Source organism: Symphalangus syndactylus, chromosome 9, assembly GCF_028878055.3.
Source record: "Symphalangus syndactylus isolate Jambi chromosome 9, NHGRI_mSymSyn1-v2.1_pri, whole genome shotgun sequence".
Lineage (NCBI taxonomy): Eukaryota > Metazoa > Chordata > Mammalia > Primates > Hylobatidae > Symphalangus > Symphalangus syndactylus.
This window is the reverse complement of record NC_072431.2, coordinates 39320868-39339411: the sequence shown is the minus strand read 5'-3', so window position 1 is coordinate 39339411 and position 18544 is coordinate 39320868. Positions and strand designations below refer to the sequence as shown.

Here is an 18544-nt window from a genome sequence, read left to right as displayed (position 1 = left end):
ATTCATTCATTTTTTCATCATTATTGTCAAGGTTTCAATTCACATTTAATTTTTTATTATACATGTCAAAGAAATACTTGGGTTCCTTTCAGTCTTTCTCCCTTTGCACTTCAAGTAGAAAAAGAAAAAAAAAACTCTCTATAGAATTTTTAAAAACAAGGATTACCTCTTCTCAGTGCCATAAAAGCCCACATCTCAACTTAACTAGAATGAAGGTCAGCATAAAATCTGCCCTACCCCAAAAAATTCTTACCTGAAATCCATCTTAAGGAGTATAACTTCAGTCTATAAGTATTTTTTAAGTAATCAGTTAGAGTATAAGTTTTGCGACTGTCAGCTGTAGCATCATCTGCTGGTTGAAAGAAAGAGCCAAATGTTCAGTAAGATGGAATAACCTAAGTTTTGGATAAAATAAACAAATGGATGTCTATAATATACCCTGCTCACAAAATTCAGTAATACACTCACAAAATGCAAGATACATTTTAAAAGACTTCAGACTGAATGGATGGAGTAACAATGCATTTAACTATGAAGTGTGTGTGAGTGTGTGACTCTGCTGTATTACGCTATACTAATGGGCTTTACTTTGAAGGTCTAGATCGGCAATGTCCTATAGAAATATAGTGTGAGTATATTTTCTAGTAGCTATATAAGAAACAAAATTTTAAGGTAAAAATAATTTTAGTAGCACATTTTATTTAGCCCAATACATCCAAAATATCATTTTGCCATGTAACCAATATTTAAACGTTATGAGAACTTTCATGTTCTTTTTTTCATTCTAACTCTCAAATCTGATATGTAGTTTATGCTTATAGCATATCTCAATTTGACTAGGTACATTTTAAGTCAATAGTTACATGTAGCCAGGTGTTCAACGACTACTGTAGTGGATGGCCTGGAGCTAGATCATCCTTTTCGGAGGCCTTGGGGCCCAGTTTCAGGCGCTCCTGCTTCTCAGAGACCCTTAGGACATGCTGATCACCCAATTCAGGGAGCTTCATTAACATCATCACTTTTCTTTGAACTTAACAGAATTTGTGTGTCTCTATATTCTACTACTGGTGACCCAAATTCTAAGTCTGAAAATCATTTTTGATACTTCTGTCTGTTTTTCCACCATGCCCATCTAATTGACCCTCTTGATTATTCCTGGAAATTTTTTTTCCAGGTATCCCTGACATTAGATTCTCCCAATTCTCTCCCTCCTCTGCACCACCACTAGAATAATTTTTCTAAACCACTACTTTCATTCTGGTGATCCCTTCTCCAAAAGTTTTCAATATTTCCCCATTGCCTACAGGAAGAAGATTAACACTCCTTAGCCTGACACTCACAGCCCTCCACGACTGACACAAGAGTGTCTTATGTCACTGTCTCCTTGCAGGGACCCTCTCATTCACTCTTATGACCAGCCCACTGAACCCAGAAGATCTTCTTGGGCTTTTCCACCTCTGCTCCTTTTTCTAAACCATTTCTGTGAGGTGTCTTCCCTGCTTTCCTGGTTGTCATAATCACTACCCTCGAATTCCCATCTCTTTCATGAAGACTTTAGTTCTGCCCCCTCTGACTTTTGCCCCAACACTACTCATTTGGCTCTTGTCATTTAATGACAAAATAGTTGACAACTCTTTTGCTCTGCCTACCCATGTGGTGTCCTCAGTTAGGCCATGTAGTCTTTGAAGACAAGGCCTTGTTGTTTTTTCGTTTTAATTTTTACATCAACCTTTAGCACCTAACACAGTTCAGTTCCACAGTAGGCACACACTCAAAGAGTTTTTATTGGTTAATGTAGGATATCATCCTAGAAGCATAATCAAGCCAATGTGATTCCTCTTCTCCAATCCCAGAATCTGTCCACTGATAAAGGAGCTTAAAGTATTTTTTCTCAAATCCTCTACTTTTTCCACATACACACAAACATACACTCACACAATCAGCCACCATTATAAAATTCCTATAACTGCAGTTCTTACAATTTGGGAGACTGGGAAGCCAGCAGCCCCATCTCTTGTTAATTTTCTTGCAGGAAATGCCTTCCTTGTAATTTTCTTACAGAAAATGCTCTTTCAAACAATGTTCTTAAGATTATTTCTTCAAATGTGGTACACATACACCACGGAATACTATGCAGCCATGAAAAGGAACGAGATCGTGTCCTTTGCAGGGACATGAATGAAGCTGGAAGCCATTATCCTCAGCAAAGTAATGCAGGAACAGAAAACCAAATGCCACATGTTTTCACTTATAAGTAGGAGGTGAACGATGAGAACACATGGACACATGGCGAGGAACAACCAACACTGCAGCCTATTGGGGGTGGGGTTGGGGGTGGGGAGAGGGAGAGCATCAGGAAGAATAGCTAACGGACTCTGGGCTTAATACCAAGGCAATGGGTTGATCTGTGTTGTAAACCAACATAGCATGAGTTTACCTATATAACAAACCTGTACATCCTGCACATGTACCCCGGAACTTAAAATAAAAGTTGAAAGAAAAAAAAGAGATAAGAAGACTTCTGAGGTGGGCCATTCCCTCAGTTAAAAATAATAAATCTTTCTGTTTTCATCATTGTAAGTAAAGATAATAAAGAAAATACAGGTTCAAGTTGACGGTTAAAAAAATATTTTATTTCTTCCTAAAACAACCTTGTTTCAAGAAATAAAAATGCCACATTTCACTTTATTACTTTATCGATTTTATTTAAACCTTGTTCGTTTAGTGAGTTAAAGAGAACTTAAAAAAAAAAAAAAAACTATTTTTTCTGGTCAATTTAGTCCTGCATTTCATCCCTAAAAGTTAGTAGGAGATTCATGTTTGCTAGTAGAAATATAGCAAGTGGGTAAAATCAGTCCTTGAATTTGCCAACCTTCAAACAAGAAGTAAAGCCTTATGCTACAGAAAATATTTGAAACTCATATTGGGAATAGTAACTGGATTTGTTCACAAAATGCTCTCAATTGCTTGCATTTATCCAACCACTCTTTCATGCATCAAATAGTTAAAAAGTGAGTACTATTTGAAAAATACTATTAAGGAGTTATACTCTGTTATCAAGAGGTATTAGTTTAAAATGTACATAAAACACACCCCTAAATTAGTGTAATTTGAAATATAGATGGTTACTGACATCCACAATCCTGATAGTCTGCTGATGTAGATTTCTAGACAGACCTGCACACACACACACACACACACACATATATACAATAAAATAGATATATCAACATGGAACATCTATCATTAACTCTTGATTTTGTAAGAAAGGAATTAACTTAATACCTATAATAGATCACATACAGTATTATCTCATTTAAATGCATCTCATTTAAAGGTATTTACCCAGGTTTTTCAGGCAACACAGCTACATTGGGTGTGTTGAAATAATTGAGGCAAAATTCCCTTGACAGCACCTGCTGCCCAGGGTGCTTCATCTTGAATTCATGATGCGCTCCTCCCTGTGCACTTAACTCACCTGCCCTCCTCAGACCTTGCTGGGTTCATTCTCTCACAAGTCTATAGCTTGCTTTTTTTTTTTTTTTTTTTTTTTTTTGAGACAGGGTCTCGCTCCTGTTGTCCAAGGTGGAGTGCAGTGGCACAATCACGGCTCACTACAGCCTCGACCTGCCAGGCCCAAATGAGTCTCCCACCTTAGCCTCCTGAATAGCTGGGACTACAGGCACATACCAGGCTAATTTTTGTATTATTAGTAGAGACAGGTTTTTGTCATGTTGCCCAGGCTGGTCTCAAACTCCTGGGCTCAAGCAGTCCTCCCACTTTGGCCTCCCAGAATGCTGGGATTACAGATGTGAGCCGCTGCACCAGGCCTAGTCCACAGTTTTTGAAAACCCATCACCTCTACCACATTCAGGCTCCCTTCTGCTCATGATGGCTCCCTATGAATTGGATCCATAAGCTCATTTCCCAGATATCAACTCTGATGCCACACTTGCTAAAGCCCAGGACATCCCTGCAATCCCCAGGCTTACCCTGGTCTGTGTGAGTCTCACTCGGCTGCTTTAGAATAACCCTGCAACCCAGTTTCCACATATTAGCTGCCAGTCCAAGAGCAGAGCGGCTAAATTGGAGCAAGCAGAACAACACAAATGTTCCTTGTTTTCAGCCTTGCCGTTTGATAAGCAGGGCACATTGGAAGACGGTTTTGAAACATCTAGATAAGCGAGTTCTGTGAGACAAGAGTGCCAACTCCAGGTTTTGACCTTTAGCAAGTTCATAGTTTGCTGCCAAGTTACAACCTATTTTGTCAAACTCTTATAAGACATGCTCATGATTCGTCTTCCTTGTCTACTTGCTCACTGACAAGGCACTGCTGCGGCAGCAGATGAAGGTCTTTGGCTGCTTGCATGGTTTTTTTAGTTCGGCCTGGGACATGTTCATTTGACTTATCAGTTCAAAGCATTGTGCAGCCAAGTAAAGCACTTAATCATATGTTACCCATCAGCTTATACAGAATCTCGAGTTTCAAATCTTTAATTTAAAAATAAAAATATAGATTTATAATTTTATACTTTTCTTCTTTAGCTAAAGCAACTATTAGCTTGAACCATATGAAAATACCATTTTTATTAGTTAAAAAAGGTAGAATAGAGGCATTTAAAATGGCTCAATCTAATAATAAATTCTTATCAAAGTGTTAAGGTATCTTAATGAATCCTTGCTGTAGCGTCAAAATCATTTCTGAAAAACAATAATTCCAGAATGATAAAATCCAAATAAGAGAGTAGTATAGTTCCACAGGAACTCGGTCTTCTTAGAAATTATCTAAGTGATTGTGATCAGAATGCTGGTAGAAATATGGCAGTAAAGGACCCTTTTGATGAGATCTCAGACAGAAATAAAGATCTCATTGGATATCCACAGGATATCCTTGCTTGGATCAATTGCTTCTGTATGATTACAGGATATTTTGAATATTGTCATGCATTCATACTAAACTTTTTTGTCTGTACTAAATTGACATATAATGTTTCCACTCCATAAAAATAAACTGTTTTGGTAAATAAATGGCTAATGAAATACATCTAAAAAGAAATGTGCTCATTACAGTGCGTAACTGTGGAAAGTTGTTAAAAACAGGCAAAAGAGATATCTGGTTATAAAGTTCCTGTGTTCCATATGGTAATCAGCTAACATTCCATACTGATGCTTGTAGCTATGATGGGTATAAAGAAATAAAACGAGTGTTACTCCAAAATTTGCTCTGGCAAATTAACAGCCTTGACACAGGGGTGGTGGAGGAAAAATCAAGGAGGTAAAAGAAGAAACTGACTGAATGTCCCCTCATCCTGTGGCTATATTCTCCAGCAACACATGCAGGCTGCCACCCACCTCCATAGATTTAACAAACACCAGCCAAGGGATTGAGCAGCTGGTTGCTTTGAATCAGAGAGCCCGGATTTGAAACCAGGTCCATTTCTTGCCTTGGGGCCTTGGAAAAATTACTCAATCTTTGCTATGATTTGAAAGATGGTGTCCCCTCCAAAACTCATGTTGAAACTTAATCTCCATTATGGTAATGTTAAGAGGTGGGGCCTTTTTGGGAAGTGATTAGTGCTTCATAAAAGGGCTGGAGGGAGGCCAAGTGCAGCAGCTCACGCCCCCGTAATCCTAGCACTTGAGAGGCCGAGGTGGGCAGATAATCTGAGGTTGGAAGTTCGAGACCAGACTGACCAACATGGAGAAACCCTGTCTCTACTAACAATACAAAATTAGCCGGGCGTGGTGGCACATGTCGGTAATCCCAGCTACTCAGGAGACTGAGGCAGGAAAATTGCTTGAACCCGGGAGGCAGAGGTTTTGGTGAGCTGCGATCACACCGTTGCACTCCAGCCTGGGCAACAAAAGCGAAACTCCGTTTAAAAAAAAAAAAAAAACCTGGAGGGCGGGGGCGCTGGAGGGAACTCGCTGCTGCCTTTGTGGCCCTCTACCTTTCACCATGTGGGGATGCTGCCTCGAGAGACAATGCCATCGATGGGGTGAGACCTCACCAGGCACTGACCTGCCTGCACTTTAATCTGGGACTTCTCAGCCTCCAGAACTGTGAGAAATACATTTCTGTTCTTTAAAGATTACCCATTCTTAGGTATTTTGTTATAACAAGACAAATGGACCTAGAAAGAAATTGGTAGCAGAGAAATGGAGTGTTGCTGTTACAGATACCTAAAAATGTGGAAGTGGCTTGGAACTGGGTAATGGGTGAGTCTGGAATAGTTTTGAAGTGCAGGCTAGAAAAAGCCTAGATTATATCCACAGAGTGTTAAACACAATTCTGGTGAGGGCTCAGAAGAAGAGGAGAGCTGTGGATAGAGCCTCGGTCTTCTTAGAAATTATCTAAGTGATTGTGATCAGAATGCTCGTAGAAATATGGCAGTAAAGGACCCTTTTGATGAGATCTCAGACAGAAATAAAGATCTCATTGGAACTGGAGAAATGGCCATTCATACCAGAAAGTGGCACTTGGCTGAATTGTGTCTGTGCCCTTCTGGAAGGCAGAATTAGAGGATAAACAAGGATGTCCAGCAGAAGAAAAAAGCATGTTCAGGGTGCTGAATGGTTTCTCCTGACATCCTATAGGAAAATGTGAGAAGACAGAAATAAAAGACAGAATTCATAATCATAAGGGAAGATTTAGAAAAGTCTCAGCCTGGCCTGATCCTGCCCAGGTTGTAAAGACTAAAAGGCAAGTTCAGAGAGAAAACCAAGGGTGTGGCCAAACAATGTTTAAGTTTAATAAGGAGATTAGTATGGAGAATAAGAAGCCAGATGCTATTCATCAAGCCAATGGAACAACGACCCTGAAGGCATTTTGGAGATTATTACTGCTGTCCCTCCCATCACAGGCCCCGAGTGCCACGGCCTAGGGCAGGGGTGTCCAGTGTTTTTGTTTCCCTGGGCCACATGGGAAGAAGAATTGTCTTGGGCCACACATAAAATACACTAAGGATAGCTGAATAACTTAAAAAAAAAACGCAAAAATAATTCATCATGTCTTAAGAAAGTTTACAAATTTGTGTTGGGCTGCATTAAAAGCCATCTGGCCACATGCCGCCCATAGGCACAGGTTGGGCAAGCTTGGCCTAGGGGAAAGAACTATGTCAAAAAAGGAGCCTTGGGCACCCATGGGACCTCATCATTGACTCCCCTGAACCTCCTTGTCTCTGCTCTCAGCGTTCTGGTGAAGCACTCTTCAGCTGCCACATATGTGACTCAAGCAGGCTCAGTTGCCACTCTAGCATGTATAGGCTATAAACCTTGGCAGCACCCATGTGGTGCTAATTCTGCAGAAGCATAGAGTGCACAAGCATGGGGGCATGGCTACCTCCACCTAGATTTCAAAAGATTCCTCAGAAAGGCTAGTGGCCCATGCAGAGAACTGCCACAGAAGCTACTGCAGAGTCCCAACTAGGGCAATGCTTAATAGAGCTGCTGGGCAAGGCTACCCTTGAGGCCCCACAACTGTAGTTACCAGCATGCAATGTCAGCCGGGAGAGCCACAGGCACAAGACTTCCACCCATGAGAGCCGCACCATGGGCCGTGCCCAGCAAAGCCATATTGGGGTGGTGGGGGTGGTCCTCTGAGGCCTTGGGAACCCAACCCCCAGCCTAGCATGTCTGAAACATGGGACACGGAGTCAAAGATTATTTTTAAACCTCAAGATGTAATGTTGTTTACCCTGTTGGGCTTTAGATTTATTTGGCACTTGTTAACCGTTTCTTGCTATTTCTCCCATTTGGAATGGAAATATCTATCCTATGCCTACCCCACCATTGTATTTTGGAAGCACACAACTTGTTTGATTTCACAGAGTCACAGCTGGAGAGCAATTTGCCTCAGGATGAAACTTACCTTGGGTTTCACCTAATTTAGGTAAAAACTAATTTAGATGAGACTCCGGCCTCTAGCCTCCTGAGTTGATGCTAGAAAAAGTTAAGATTTGGGGGGCTATTAGGATGGAATGAATGCATTTTGCATATGAAAAGCACATGAAGTTTGGGATTCAAGGGTGAATGCTACGGTCTGAGTGTCCCCCAAAATTCATGTCTTGAAACTAAATCCTTGTTGTGATATTAAGAGGTGGGACCATTTGAAGTGATTAAGTCATGAGGGCTCCCCACTCATGAATGGTTAGGTGCCTTATAAAAGGGTTGGAGGGAACTAGCCTAAGCCTTTTTGTCTTTCTACTCTTCTGCTGTGTGAGAATGCAGCAAGAAGGCCCTCACCAGACACCAAATGCCAATGCCTTGATATTAAACCTCCTATCTCCAGAACTGTGAGAAAATAAATTTCTGTTGCTTATAAATTACCTAGTCTGTGGTATTTTGTTACAGCAGCACAAACTAAGACACCTTTTAAAGTTTCATTTTAAAAATCTGTAACATGAGACTAATAGCTCATGGGGATTTTCAATGATTAAAAAAGATAATGTATGTCATATGCTTAGCTCAGGACTTAGAACTTAAGAAGCACCTGTAGATATGTTGTACTACACATTATTGTTTTGTTCCAAGCATATGCTAGGCAACCAGAATACAAAAAAGAATATAAAGGAGTCTTTCCTCTGGAACACCTAACAGTGAGATTAAGAATTTAACTGCAATAAAATAAGAGCCAATTAAGTTTCACTATGTTCATAATGAGAAATAATCCTAATAAAAAAGCATGAGACAATTACATTGAGAAAAATATTTAGGATAAGTGCAATCTAATCATTTCCTAAGTGTCAGTGAATATCACTTTCTCCCTTCTATTAACACATGCCTAACACCATCCATAGCATCCATATTGGAAGTCAGCAGTTTTCAGTATGAAGGGAAAACATTGGACTTAATGGAATTAGAGAATGTCTGAAGACTGATGTTTCTCTGATTACTATACATAAGGGACATTAGAATATAATCACAATAGCAGATTTACCTTGTCAACAATAGAACACTGTGGTACAGCTGGGTGCAGTGGCTCATGCCTGTAATCCTAGCACTTTGGGAGGCCGAGATGGGTGGATTGCTTTTGCTCAGGAGTTTGAGACCAGCCTGGGCAACGTGGTGAAACCCCATCTCTACTAAAATACAAAATAAAAGTCATCCTGGCGTGGTGTACCTGTAAACCCAGCTACGCAGGAAGCTGAGTCATGAGAGGTTGCAGTGAGCCGAGACTGTGCCACTGCACTCCAGCCTGGGCAACAAAGTGAAACTCTGTCTCAAAAAAAGAAAAAAGAACACTGTGGTACATCCAGGAGCATATGATAAATGCATTGCCATCTAGCTGGAGGCTGTAGAATGTTGGGACTGCCAGGTGACCAAACTTTGGTTAGGGATATAATCACTTTCCAGTGTGTCCACCTGAAATGGTACAATGCACATTTCCCAGAATAGCAACACTTTGAAAAAAATAAAACATCTTAATGGGGTTTAGTTCCCCCCTCCTCCTATGCCGCCTCCTCCTCCTCCTCTTTTGCCTTTCCACTCCATCCACACTGGCCACCCAGTGGCCAGACACACCAGGCTCATGCCTGCCTCAGAGACTTTGCACTTGCTCTATGCTCTTCCTGGAATGCTCTTCCCTCAGATACGGCCAGTGCTTGCTTCCTCACCTCCTTCAGGTGTTTATTTAAATGCTGCATTCCTTCCCTGGACTAGCACTGCAGTCTTCTCCCGCATGGCATTCTCTACTACTCTTTCCAGCATTACTCATTTTTCCCTTAGCGATGATACCATCTAACTGATTATACATTTTACTTTTTTATATTGTTCACTGTCTGCCTCCCTTAATTGGATGTAAGCGCCATGAGGGCACTGATTTTATTTTGTTTCATTCTGTTTACTATTATATTACTACAGCCTAGAACAGTGCCTGGTACACAGTAGGCACTCAATAAATAGTTGTTGAATGAAAACACAAAAGTCAGACAATCTGAAAATAAGAACCAACAGCTCCAAACACAATATGTGAACTCCAAGTGGCTGTAGTGTAGGAAGAGGAGTGAGCTTAGCCAGACAGGACTAGACAGAGTGAGCACAGGAGCCTCTGAAACAGCCTTTGCAAAAATTATGACAGTAAGAGAAATCTAAACTAACTGACTCCATCTTGTTTCTAACCTCACAAGCTAACTACCTTTGCTCATTACTGGGTGTAGGCCAAGTGAACTATGGGAGGAATTTAGCTTATAGTTTAACTTTGAAGCAAGGATGATAATAGTCCTTCCCAAAACTGACCCACTCTGAGGACTGAGATTGCCTTTCTAAGACTAAGAAAAAGCCACAAAGTGAGGACTATAGGAGGGGCCTGAAATCTGCCAAGATGTAGGCTAGTAGTTAAATGGTAACCAGCCATTATTCCAGAGGTCAAAAGATTTATAACTTCCCCAATTGTTCTTATAGATAACATCACTATTGTCAAGTTGTCAAGACCTAAGATTGGTCTTTGAGATATTTTTCAGACTTTTGCATTCAGGTGGACCTGCTGACTCCACCTGGACCTGTGACTCATACCAAGGAACTAAATCAACCAGTCCTGTGACCCTCACCCAGAAAATGACTCAGTGCACAAAGACCATTTTGGACACTCCTGTGATTTCATCCCCAACCAATCAACAGCACCCATTCCCTAGGTTCCTGCCTGCCAAATCATCCTTAAAAACCCTAACCTCCAAGCTTTGAGGGAGACAATTTGAGAACTGTCTCCTGTCCTTTCACTTGGCTGGTCCTGTGACTATGAAATTCTCTATTGCAATATCACTGTCACAGTGAATTGGTTTTATCTGTGCAGCGGGCAAGAAGAACCTGTCAGGCTATTACAACTCAGGTTCTAGACCACCACTAGCTACTGTTAGGTCAGCACACTTCTGTAAACCTGAGCCAGTCACCTACTGGCTTTCACCTCCAAACATACCCTTCCATGCTCAGTAATTCTGGGGAAGGGCTCTACAGCTATATTTCCAAGAAGCCTCATCTGCAGGATTCTTGCTAGGTTCTGTTCATAGGGGAAAATAGAGAAAAAATTGGATGGCAATTAGAGAAGAGGAGGGACTCCTCCTTTCCTCTTTCTTGCTGACAGCATGCACCCAGCAGTAGCACCTGCTCCAGCCTCTAGCTTCCTTTGTAATATCCGGAACCTGCTTCATCATGCCTCACAGAGGTACCAGTAGCCAGCTGGGGGGATTATAAACCTTAGAGCTTTGATCTGAGATCTTCTGTGTTCCTCTTCATCCCTAGAGGTGACTCCTTCCTGCAGTTACTCTTTCTCAGTTACCTCAGAGTTTCTCTTTTGCTCTTTTATCTGTGTAACCAATTTTCATATTAAATCTCTCTGCTGAAATATCTAGTGTGATTTCTTTTCTTTTCTCTTTTTTTTTTTTTTTTTTTTGAGACAGAGTCTTACTCTGTCACCCAGGCTGGAGTGCAGTGGCACAGTCTTGGCTCACTGCAACCGCTGCCTTCCAGGTTCAAGCGATTTTTCTGTCTCATCCTCCCAAGTAGCTGCAACTACAGGCGTGTGCCACCACTCCCAGCTAATTTTTGTATTTTTAGTAGGGACGGGGTTTCACCATGTTGGCCAGGCTGGTCTTGAACTCCTGGCCTCAGATGATCTGCCTGCCCCGTCCTCCCAAAGTGCTGGGATTACAGGCCTGAGCCACCGTGCCTGGCCTCTAGTGTGATTTCCCTAACTGATATAAGAACTGATTCATCTTACCTATTGTGATGAAATTAAATAATTAGAACTTAAATCTGTTGGAACTTTAGGTTATTTTGAGGCTTGAGAGGTATGTGGCCTGAGCCATATACCATGCAGCTGTAACTTCTGTTTTTTCCTGTAAATGACCAGAAAAGACCTTATGGTGCCTGAGGTAGGAACCCCTCAGATCATCACCCCTGCTCATGGAATGTTAAAGCAATCTTAGTTGGAATATAGCAATCTGTAACCAACAAAATCACTGTAATATACATACTGACCTTGTATGGAAAATGTTGCAACCCTGCTAACTGCCTATATGAGTGAAACTTTCAATTCCTCACTTTGTAATGCTAACCCCATTTGTCTGGAGTATGTTTTTCAAGAGGTCATCCTCAAGCTTTGCACTTGAATAAACTCTATGTTTAATCATTTTTCTGAATCTCGTTATTTAAGTTAGACATTATAACGAAAGTATTTTTAAGTGGTAAGAATACAACATCTAGACCTGGAGTTGGCAAACATTTTCTTAAATAGCTGGTTGGTCAATAGTTTAGGCTTTGTGGGCCTTATGGTCTTTAGTTTCTGTTATAACTACTCAAGTCTGCCATTGTAACTTGCAGGCAGCCACAGCCAATCTGTGAGTGAGTGGACACAGTTGTTTTCCCATAAAACTTTACTTTTAAAACATCAGGTGGCCAGTCCTGACTCCAGTTTGACAACCTCATCTAGACATTCCTCAAAATTGTGAGCAACATTAAAACAAAAACAAAAACTGCTCACAAGACTGGATTTGAAAGACAAATGTTGAGACTGAAACTCCAATTACCCTGAAACAATATCAGCATACGACTCCAATACATGTAGCAGAAAAGTGAAAGTGGGCAGAATATGTATGTCTCAATAGTCAAGTATCAGATATCTATTTTCATCTTAACCCAAATATGAACATGTTGGTAAAGAAATGCAAGGCTAGAAGGACTGACCGAACTAAGCCCAGTTACACTGCCTGGTTCCCTCTGCTATCACGCAGAGTCAGGAAGCTCTATACACACAGGCAGCCGGCACTAAGCAAGGTGGCAGGACTGCTTTATCCCTTTTTGAAAGAATTTTTTTTTTTTTCTGATTATAGTCACTCCCTCTTTTCTTGATAAGACTTTTCTGGGAATAAACAAGACTGATACAATAATGGCCCAAACTAATACACACAGTACAGGGCTTTTATGCCCCATGAAGTTGACTGGCATTAGGCCGTGTAATCCGAGGTGATGATAAACACTTGAAAGGTGGAAAGTTCTTAAGTGTATGACTAAATGACTCACAGGCCCATGAAACATGCAACTATTTTAGCAAAGGGCTAGTTTCTCTTGACATATACTTAAAAGCAGTTGTAGTGAGACTTCAGTGGAGGGTATTATAGTGCAAACTAAGAAACATCAGCTCATGTTTGAAAGAAAACTGAGTAAAGAAAATCTGCATTTATGGAAACTGAGAGCTCTAACACTGACTCATTGAAGAAGTCTCCTGAAGTTTTATAAGTGTAATCAACAAGGCTACTCTTTGTGACAAGCGTTTGTCATCCCCTATATAAGAAAAAATAAACATTGGAAAAAAAAACTGCCACAGGAATTGCCCCATTCCCAGTATTTGCCAGGCAAAACATTCAGCAGCATGGGGCAAAAATTACTATGCTACCTGCCTCTGGAGCTGTTAAAACAAACAAACAAAAAATGTTATAAATATATAAAGAATAATAATTACGCATTCTTATGGTGTTCCTCAAGTTTGCTGGGTTGTTCTAGGCAATGTACACTTTCAACCCATTTATTCTTCTTATGCTCATTCCCATTTTACAAATAAGGAGACTGAGGCACAGACAGGCACAGCCAGTAACTAGACTAAAATCCTGTGATTAGTATGCACCAAATCCACATTTGGACCAGGCAATATGGCGCCAAAGCCTGTGGTTACAATCACTCTTCTAAACCTCTCCAAATCTTTGGGAAAGTGATTGCATGTGGTAAATGCTTTCTTGGCATTTTTTGTGAATAGGTGGAGATGAATTAGGCTTTATGGAAGTATTTAAATTCACGGTTTGCAACTATTTTAAATAAGCAGGTTGGTAGTATCATTAGGACTTGGATCAGTTGAAACTTAATTTGTTCTGCTTCAAAGTCAAAAGAGTGCAAATTCAGAAAACTCTAGAATTTTCCCTCTGGACAGTAGCAAGGATGGCAACTCTGTGGCTTCCCAGAAAGGAAGTTATACCATCTCTATTCTCTTTTCCATGGGAATACCCAATAACTTTCATCATCTTTTTCCTGAACTCATTAAAAAAAAGTCATGTAAGCTTTAAAATAGGTTTCTTTTCTTCCCTTTTTTCATGTTTTCTAGATTTTAAATATTACACAATGCTGAACAACTCAGGTCCTGCAGTATACATTTTGAAAAAATTATAAAATTAGCCAACAAAAAAATTCAGTGATTCCTCCTTTACAGCAAAACTACCATAAGGAGCTTATTTTCTACCAAGCTCATCAGTTCTGTGGTATCTGTCCCTCCTGCCATTGTTTAACTCTTTCCTTAGAACTCTGAGGGAGAGGTAAGCTTCCTCCCCGATCGTTCCACACCCCAATCTATGACTCAGATGCTTATCCTCTTGTTCCCAAGGGATTTTTTTTAAAATCTTACCTTTTCCCTCTAAAACACACAGCTCCTTCCTTCCTTCCTTCCTTCCTCCTCACTGCCTCACTCCCTAGCTTCCTTCATTCCTAGCTTCATTCCTTCCTATCCTCCTTCTTTCCTAGCTTCCTTCCTTCCCTCCCTCTCTCCTTCCCTCCCTCCCTCCCTTCTTCCTTCCTTCCTTCCTTCCTTCCTTCCTTCCTTCCTTCCTCTCTCTCTCCCTTTTTTACTTGAGACAGGGTCTCACTCTGTCACCCAGGCTAGAGTGCAATGGCACTATCATGGCTCACTAAAGCCTGGAACGAACTCCTGGGCTCAAGCGATCCTCCTGCCTCAGCATCCCAAAGAGCTAGGATTACATGTGTGAGCCACTGTGCCCAGCTGCATCTTCAGTTTCTTTCCACTGCTCACTTCTGCTCTGTGGTTAAGCATGCAGAGTGTGTACCGATCTTAAAGAAATACTTACCTGATCCTGCTTCATCTATAAGCCATCTGGACAAACTTCTCAAATAAACAGTCTACATTCATGGCCTTCATTTTCCCACTATTCCTCTGCATGCCTCTTGATCTATCCCTTACTACTTAGTCCACATTCATTTCTCTCTCCTCATCTTATTAAAATGTTTATTTTTCTGTACCACATATTTTGCCAATTAATCAAGTAATTTTATATTTATTTAAGTACTTACTTTTAACAATCTTTTCTTAACTATTAATAAGCCATGAGGGTGAATGTATTGTATCTTTTTTCAAACAGTTGCTAGCACTTACAAATTGTAGGTATACATGATTTAGTACTGAGTGGTTTATAAATATAAGAATTTTATTCAGAATTACAGCAACATCAATAAATGGTCATTAAAAAAATTTTCTTGCCTGAGCTCCAAGATAATTTCTTTAATTCACCACATATTTACTTAGCACTTACTGTGTTATTCAGTGTTCTAGGCACTAGAGACATCACAGTGAATAAAGCATGAAAAACTCCTGCCCTTATGAAGCTTACATTTTAACTGGGGGAGACATAGGAACAGATAATGAGTAAGCAATGCCATACGTTAGGTGGTAACAAGTGCCATGGAGCCTTCACAATGGAAAGCCAATGAACGATGTTAAGCAGAAAAGGACATGATTTGACTTATGTTTAAATCTGATCACCAGCCTGGGCATGGTGGTTTACACCTATAATCCCAGCACTTTGGGAGGCCAAGACGGGTGGATCACCTGAGGTCAGGAGTATGAGACCAGCCTGGCCAACATGGAAAAATCCTGTCTCTACTAAAAATACAAAAAAAAAAAAAAAAAAAAAAAAATTAGCCAAGCATGGTGGTGCACGCCTATAGCGCCAGCTATTCGGTTGGCTGAGGCGGGAGAATCGCTTGAAACCGGGAGGCAGTGGTTGCAGTGAGCTGAGACTGCATCACTGCACTCCAGCCTGGGCAATAGAGCAAGACTCCACCTCAAAATAAATAAATAAATTAATTAATTAAAACAATTTGATCACTATATTATTAATGGTTTTCTATTGCTATGTAACAAATCACCACAAACTTAGTGACTTAACACAGCACTAAGAGTTAAGCTTAGAGTTCTATAAGTATCAGTCCAGCCCATTTTGCTGAGTTCTCTGTTCAAAGTATTGTGAGGTTAAAATCAAAGTTTTGGCTGCAATGAGCTGTCAGCTGGAGGCTCTGGGGAAAAATTACCTGCTTCCAGGCTCACACAGGTTGTTGGCAAAATTCAGTTCATTGAGGTTGTGAGAGTGAAGTTCTCATTTACTTGTTGACTACAAGCCAGGGCTGCTCTCACCTCCTAGAGATGACCCACATTCCTGGCCATATGGCCCCTCCATCTTCCAAGTCAGCAATGGCATGTTAAATCCTTCTCATGCCTGGGATCCCTGACTGACTGTTCTGTGACTAGCCAGAGATACTCTGCTTTTAAACAGTTCACGTGATTCAGTCAGGCCCAAGCAGGTAATCTCCCTTTCTTAAAGCCAACTGTGCTTCATAACGAAACTTAACTACAGGAAGAAAATTCATCATATCCACAATCTCAGAGATTAGTACACAGGATGGGAGGGGAGGGTTCTTGGGGGTCATCTTAGAATTCTGCCTACCACAATCACCTTGTCTGTTGTGTTGAGAATACACCATAGGGAAGTAAGAAAAAAAAAAAGAGAGATGTTGGCAATAATTTAGGGGAAGGGCAATTGTGTCTTTGACCAGGGTAGTAGGAGATGAGGTAGTGAGGTATGGTCAAACTCTGAGAAAATATGAAGATACAGATGATAAAACTGCTGACACATTGGATGTGACTTGTGGATGAAAGAGAGGAGTTGAGGAGAACTTGTATGGATATTGGCCTCAGTAACTACAAAAATAGAATTGCCATTTGCTGAAATAAGATGTACTAAGGGAAGACAAAGAGTTTTGGAAGATGTCAGTAAGAGATGCCAATATCACATCCAAATGGAGATGTCCAGTAAGCAGTTGTATACTGCACCTAGAGCTCAGGAAAATGTCTAGTTTGCAGATAAAATTGGAAAGTTGCCAAGCTGTAAATGGTATTTAAGGCCATGGGAAGTGGATGAGGTCATCTAAGGTGAAAAAGGAAAAGGTCTTAGGATGGAGCCCCAGAGTAGTCCAAGGTGAGAAGTTGAAGACATCAGGAAGAATACCTAAGGAGGCTGGGAAGGACTGCACAGTGAGGTAGAAGGACAACCAGGAGAGAGTGACAGCCCCAAGGGGAGGTGGAGAAGAAGGATGACTAATTGACAGGCACATGAGACACAGAGTGAGAAGCAACTCCAGATCTGCAACACAGAGATTAGGGACCTTGACAAGAACAGAGCTGTTTTAGTGGTGTGGTGGGGATAACCCCTATTCCAGGGGGCTTAAGAGAAAAAAAAAAGGGAGAGGGGTAACAGACAGTGATAATAGAAACTCTTTAAGAAGTTTTGTGGTAAAGAGAGCAGAGAAAGGGAGTGGTAGGTTAGCAGGGATGAGGGTGGAAAAAGATAGTTTCCTTCTTATTTTTTTTTAAGAATATGAGACACTATTGCATGTTCATGATCAAATAGAGATGGAAAAAATGATGATGCCACATGCAAGGGGACAGCTGGAGCCTAATCTTTCAGTAAGCAAAAGGGATGGGATCCAGGGCACAAACAGAGGGCCTGGTCTTGGGTAGGAGCCTGAGTATTCATTCCCCTGACTTGGGAGGGGAGCCGATACAGTGAATGCACTGATGAGCCGGTGAGAATTGAAGTTCTCTTCTAATGGTTTCAGTTTTCTTATCAAAACAGGAAGCCAGGTCCTTAGCTATGGATGAGCATACAGAGGAGGTGTTGGAAGTTTGAGTGGAAAGGAGATACCTGGAATAGTTCACCAGAAGAGCAAGCGAGTGAGCAGACAGGGAAAATAGGGTGAGATTGCCAGGAAGGAATAAGGGTCCACTGGCTGCTGGGTTCTGGGTTCTCCTTTCAGTACAGCCAAACCCTTTTCATTTTAAGAAAATCATTACCATGCAGAGTAATTTTTTCCCTGGAAATTTTAAAACAAAGATTTCAGTCATCAATTAGATTTTTTTTGCCCATGTTAGATTAAATTATAGCTTCTAGACCTTGTGAGGTTATTTTGTTTGCTTTTGTTTTTACTTATTTTATTTTTATGGCCATTAATTATTTTAAGTCCTACTTCCCTGGGTTAACTTTAGCAGATCTAAGTTTTACCATTTTTTAAAAACTTTGCCCATCTTATTTTATGTTGACTATTTCTGCCACTTTCTGCTATTGTGAACTGGATGAAATATGACAGTTTATGTGGATTTTCTAGAGGTAAATTGTCAGTAATTCCCCTCAGATGTTTCTTACCTGCTCTATTGTCTCAGATTTATATTTTAACATTGCAATTCAATTATTTTCTCCTCTTGATCACTTTGGATGCCAAGAGAAAGAAAGGGCTGAGGTCAAAATGTCCTTGAGATCAGAAGGGCAGCAACAAAGCACACTGATGTGCAATAAACCCAGTTAGGAAAGAAAGTGAGGAGAAGGAAAGGAGAGAATTACAGCTCCAGATTTTTGGAGATCAAAGCTGGCTTGATGTCTGTCCTCTTTTGTTGAAAAATTAAATCTTTCTAACGTAATGAAAAGAGAGCAATAACCAAATA

At 40.7% G+C, this 18544-nt stretch overlaps 2 protein-coding genes across 4 annotated transcripts in view; one reads left to right on the top strand and one right to left on the bottom strand.

The window, feature by feature from the left end:
- Positions 1-18544, bottom strand: part of DPP4 (dipeptidyl peptidase 4) — an 82820-nt gene that overhangs the window by 54792 nt on the left and 9484 nt on the right. For 2 of the 3 annotated variants that reach the window (XM_055291957.2, XM_055291959.2), the window contains exon 3: positions 254-352. In XM_055291957.2, the coding sequence (XP_055147932.1) occupies positions 254-352 (99 nt within the window). The remainder of the gene's footprint in view (positions 1-253; positions 353-18544) is intronic. The other variant, XM_055291958.2, reaches the window with a different exon arrangement.
- SLC4A10 (solute carrier family 4 member 10) overlaps positions 1-18544 on the top strand; it is a 448737-nt gene that overhangs the window by 425924 nt on the left and 4269 nt on the right. The gene's annotated exons all lie outside the window — the stretch shown is intronic.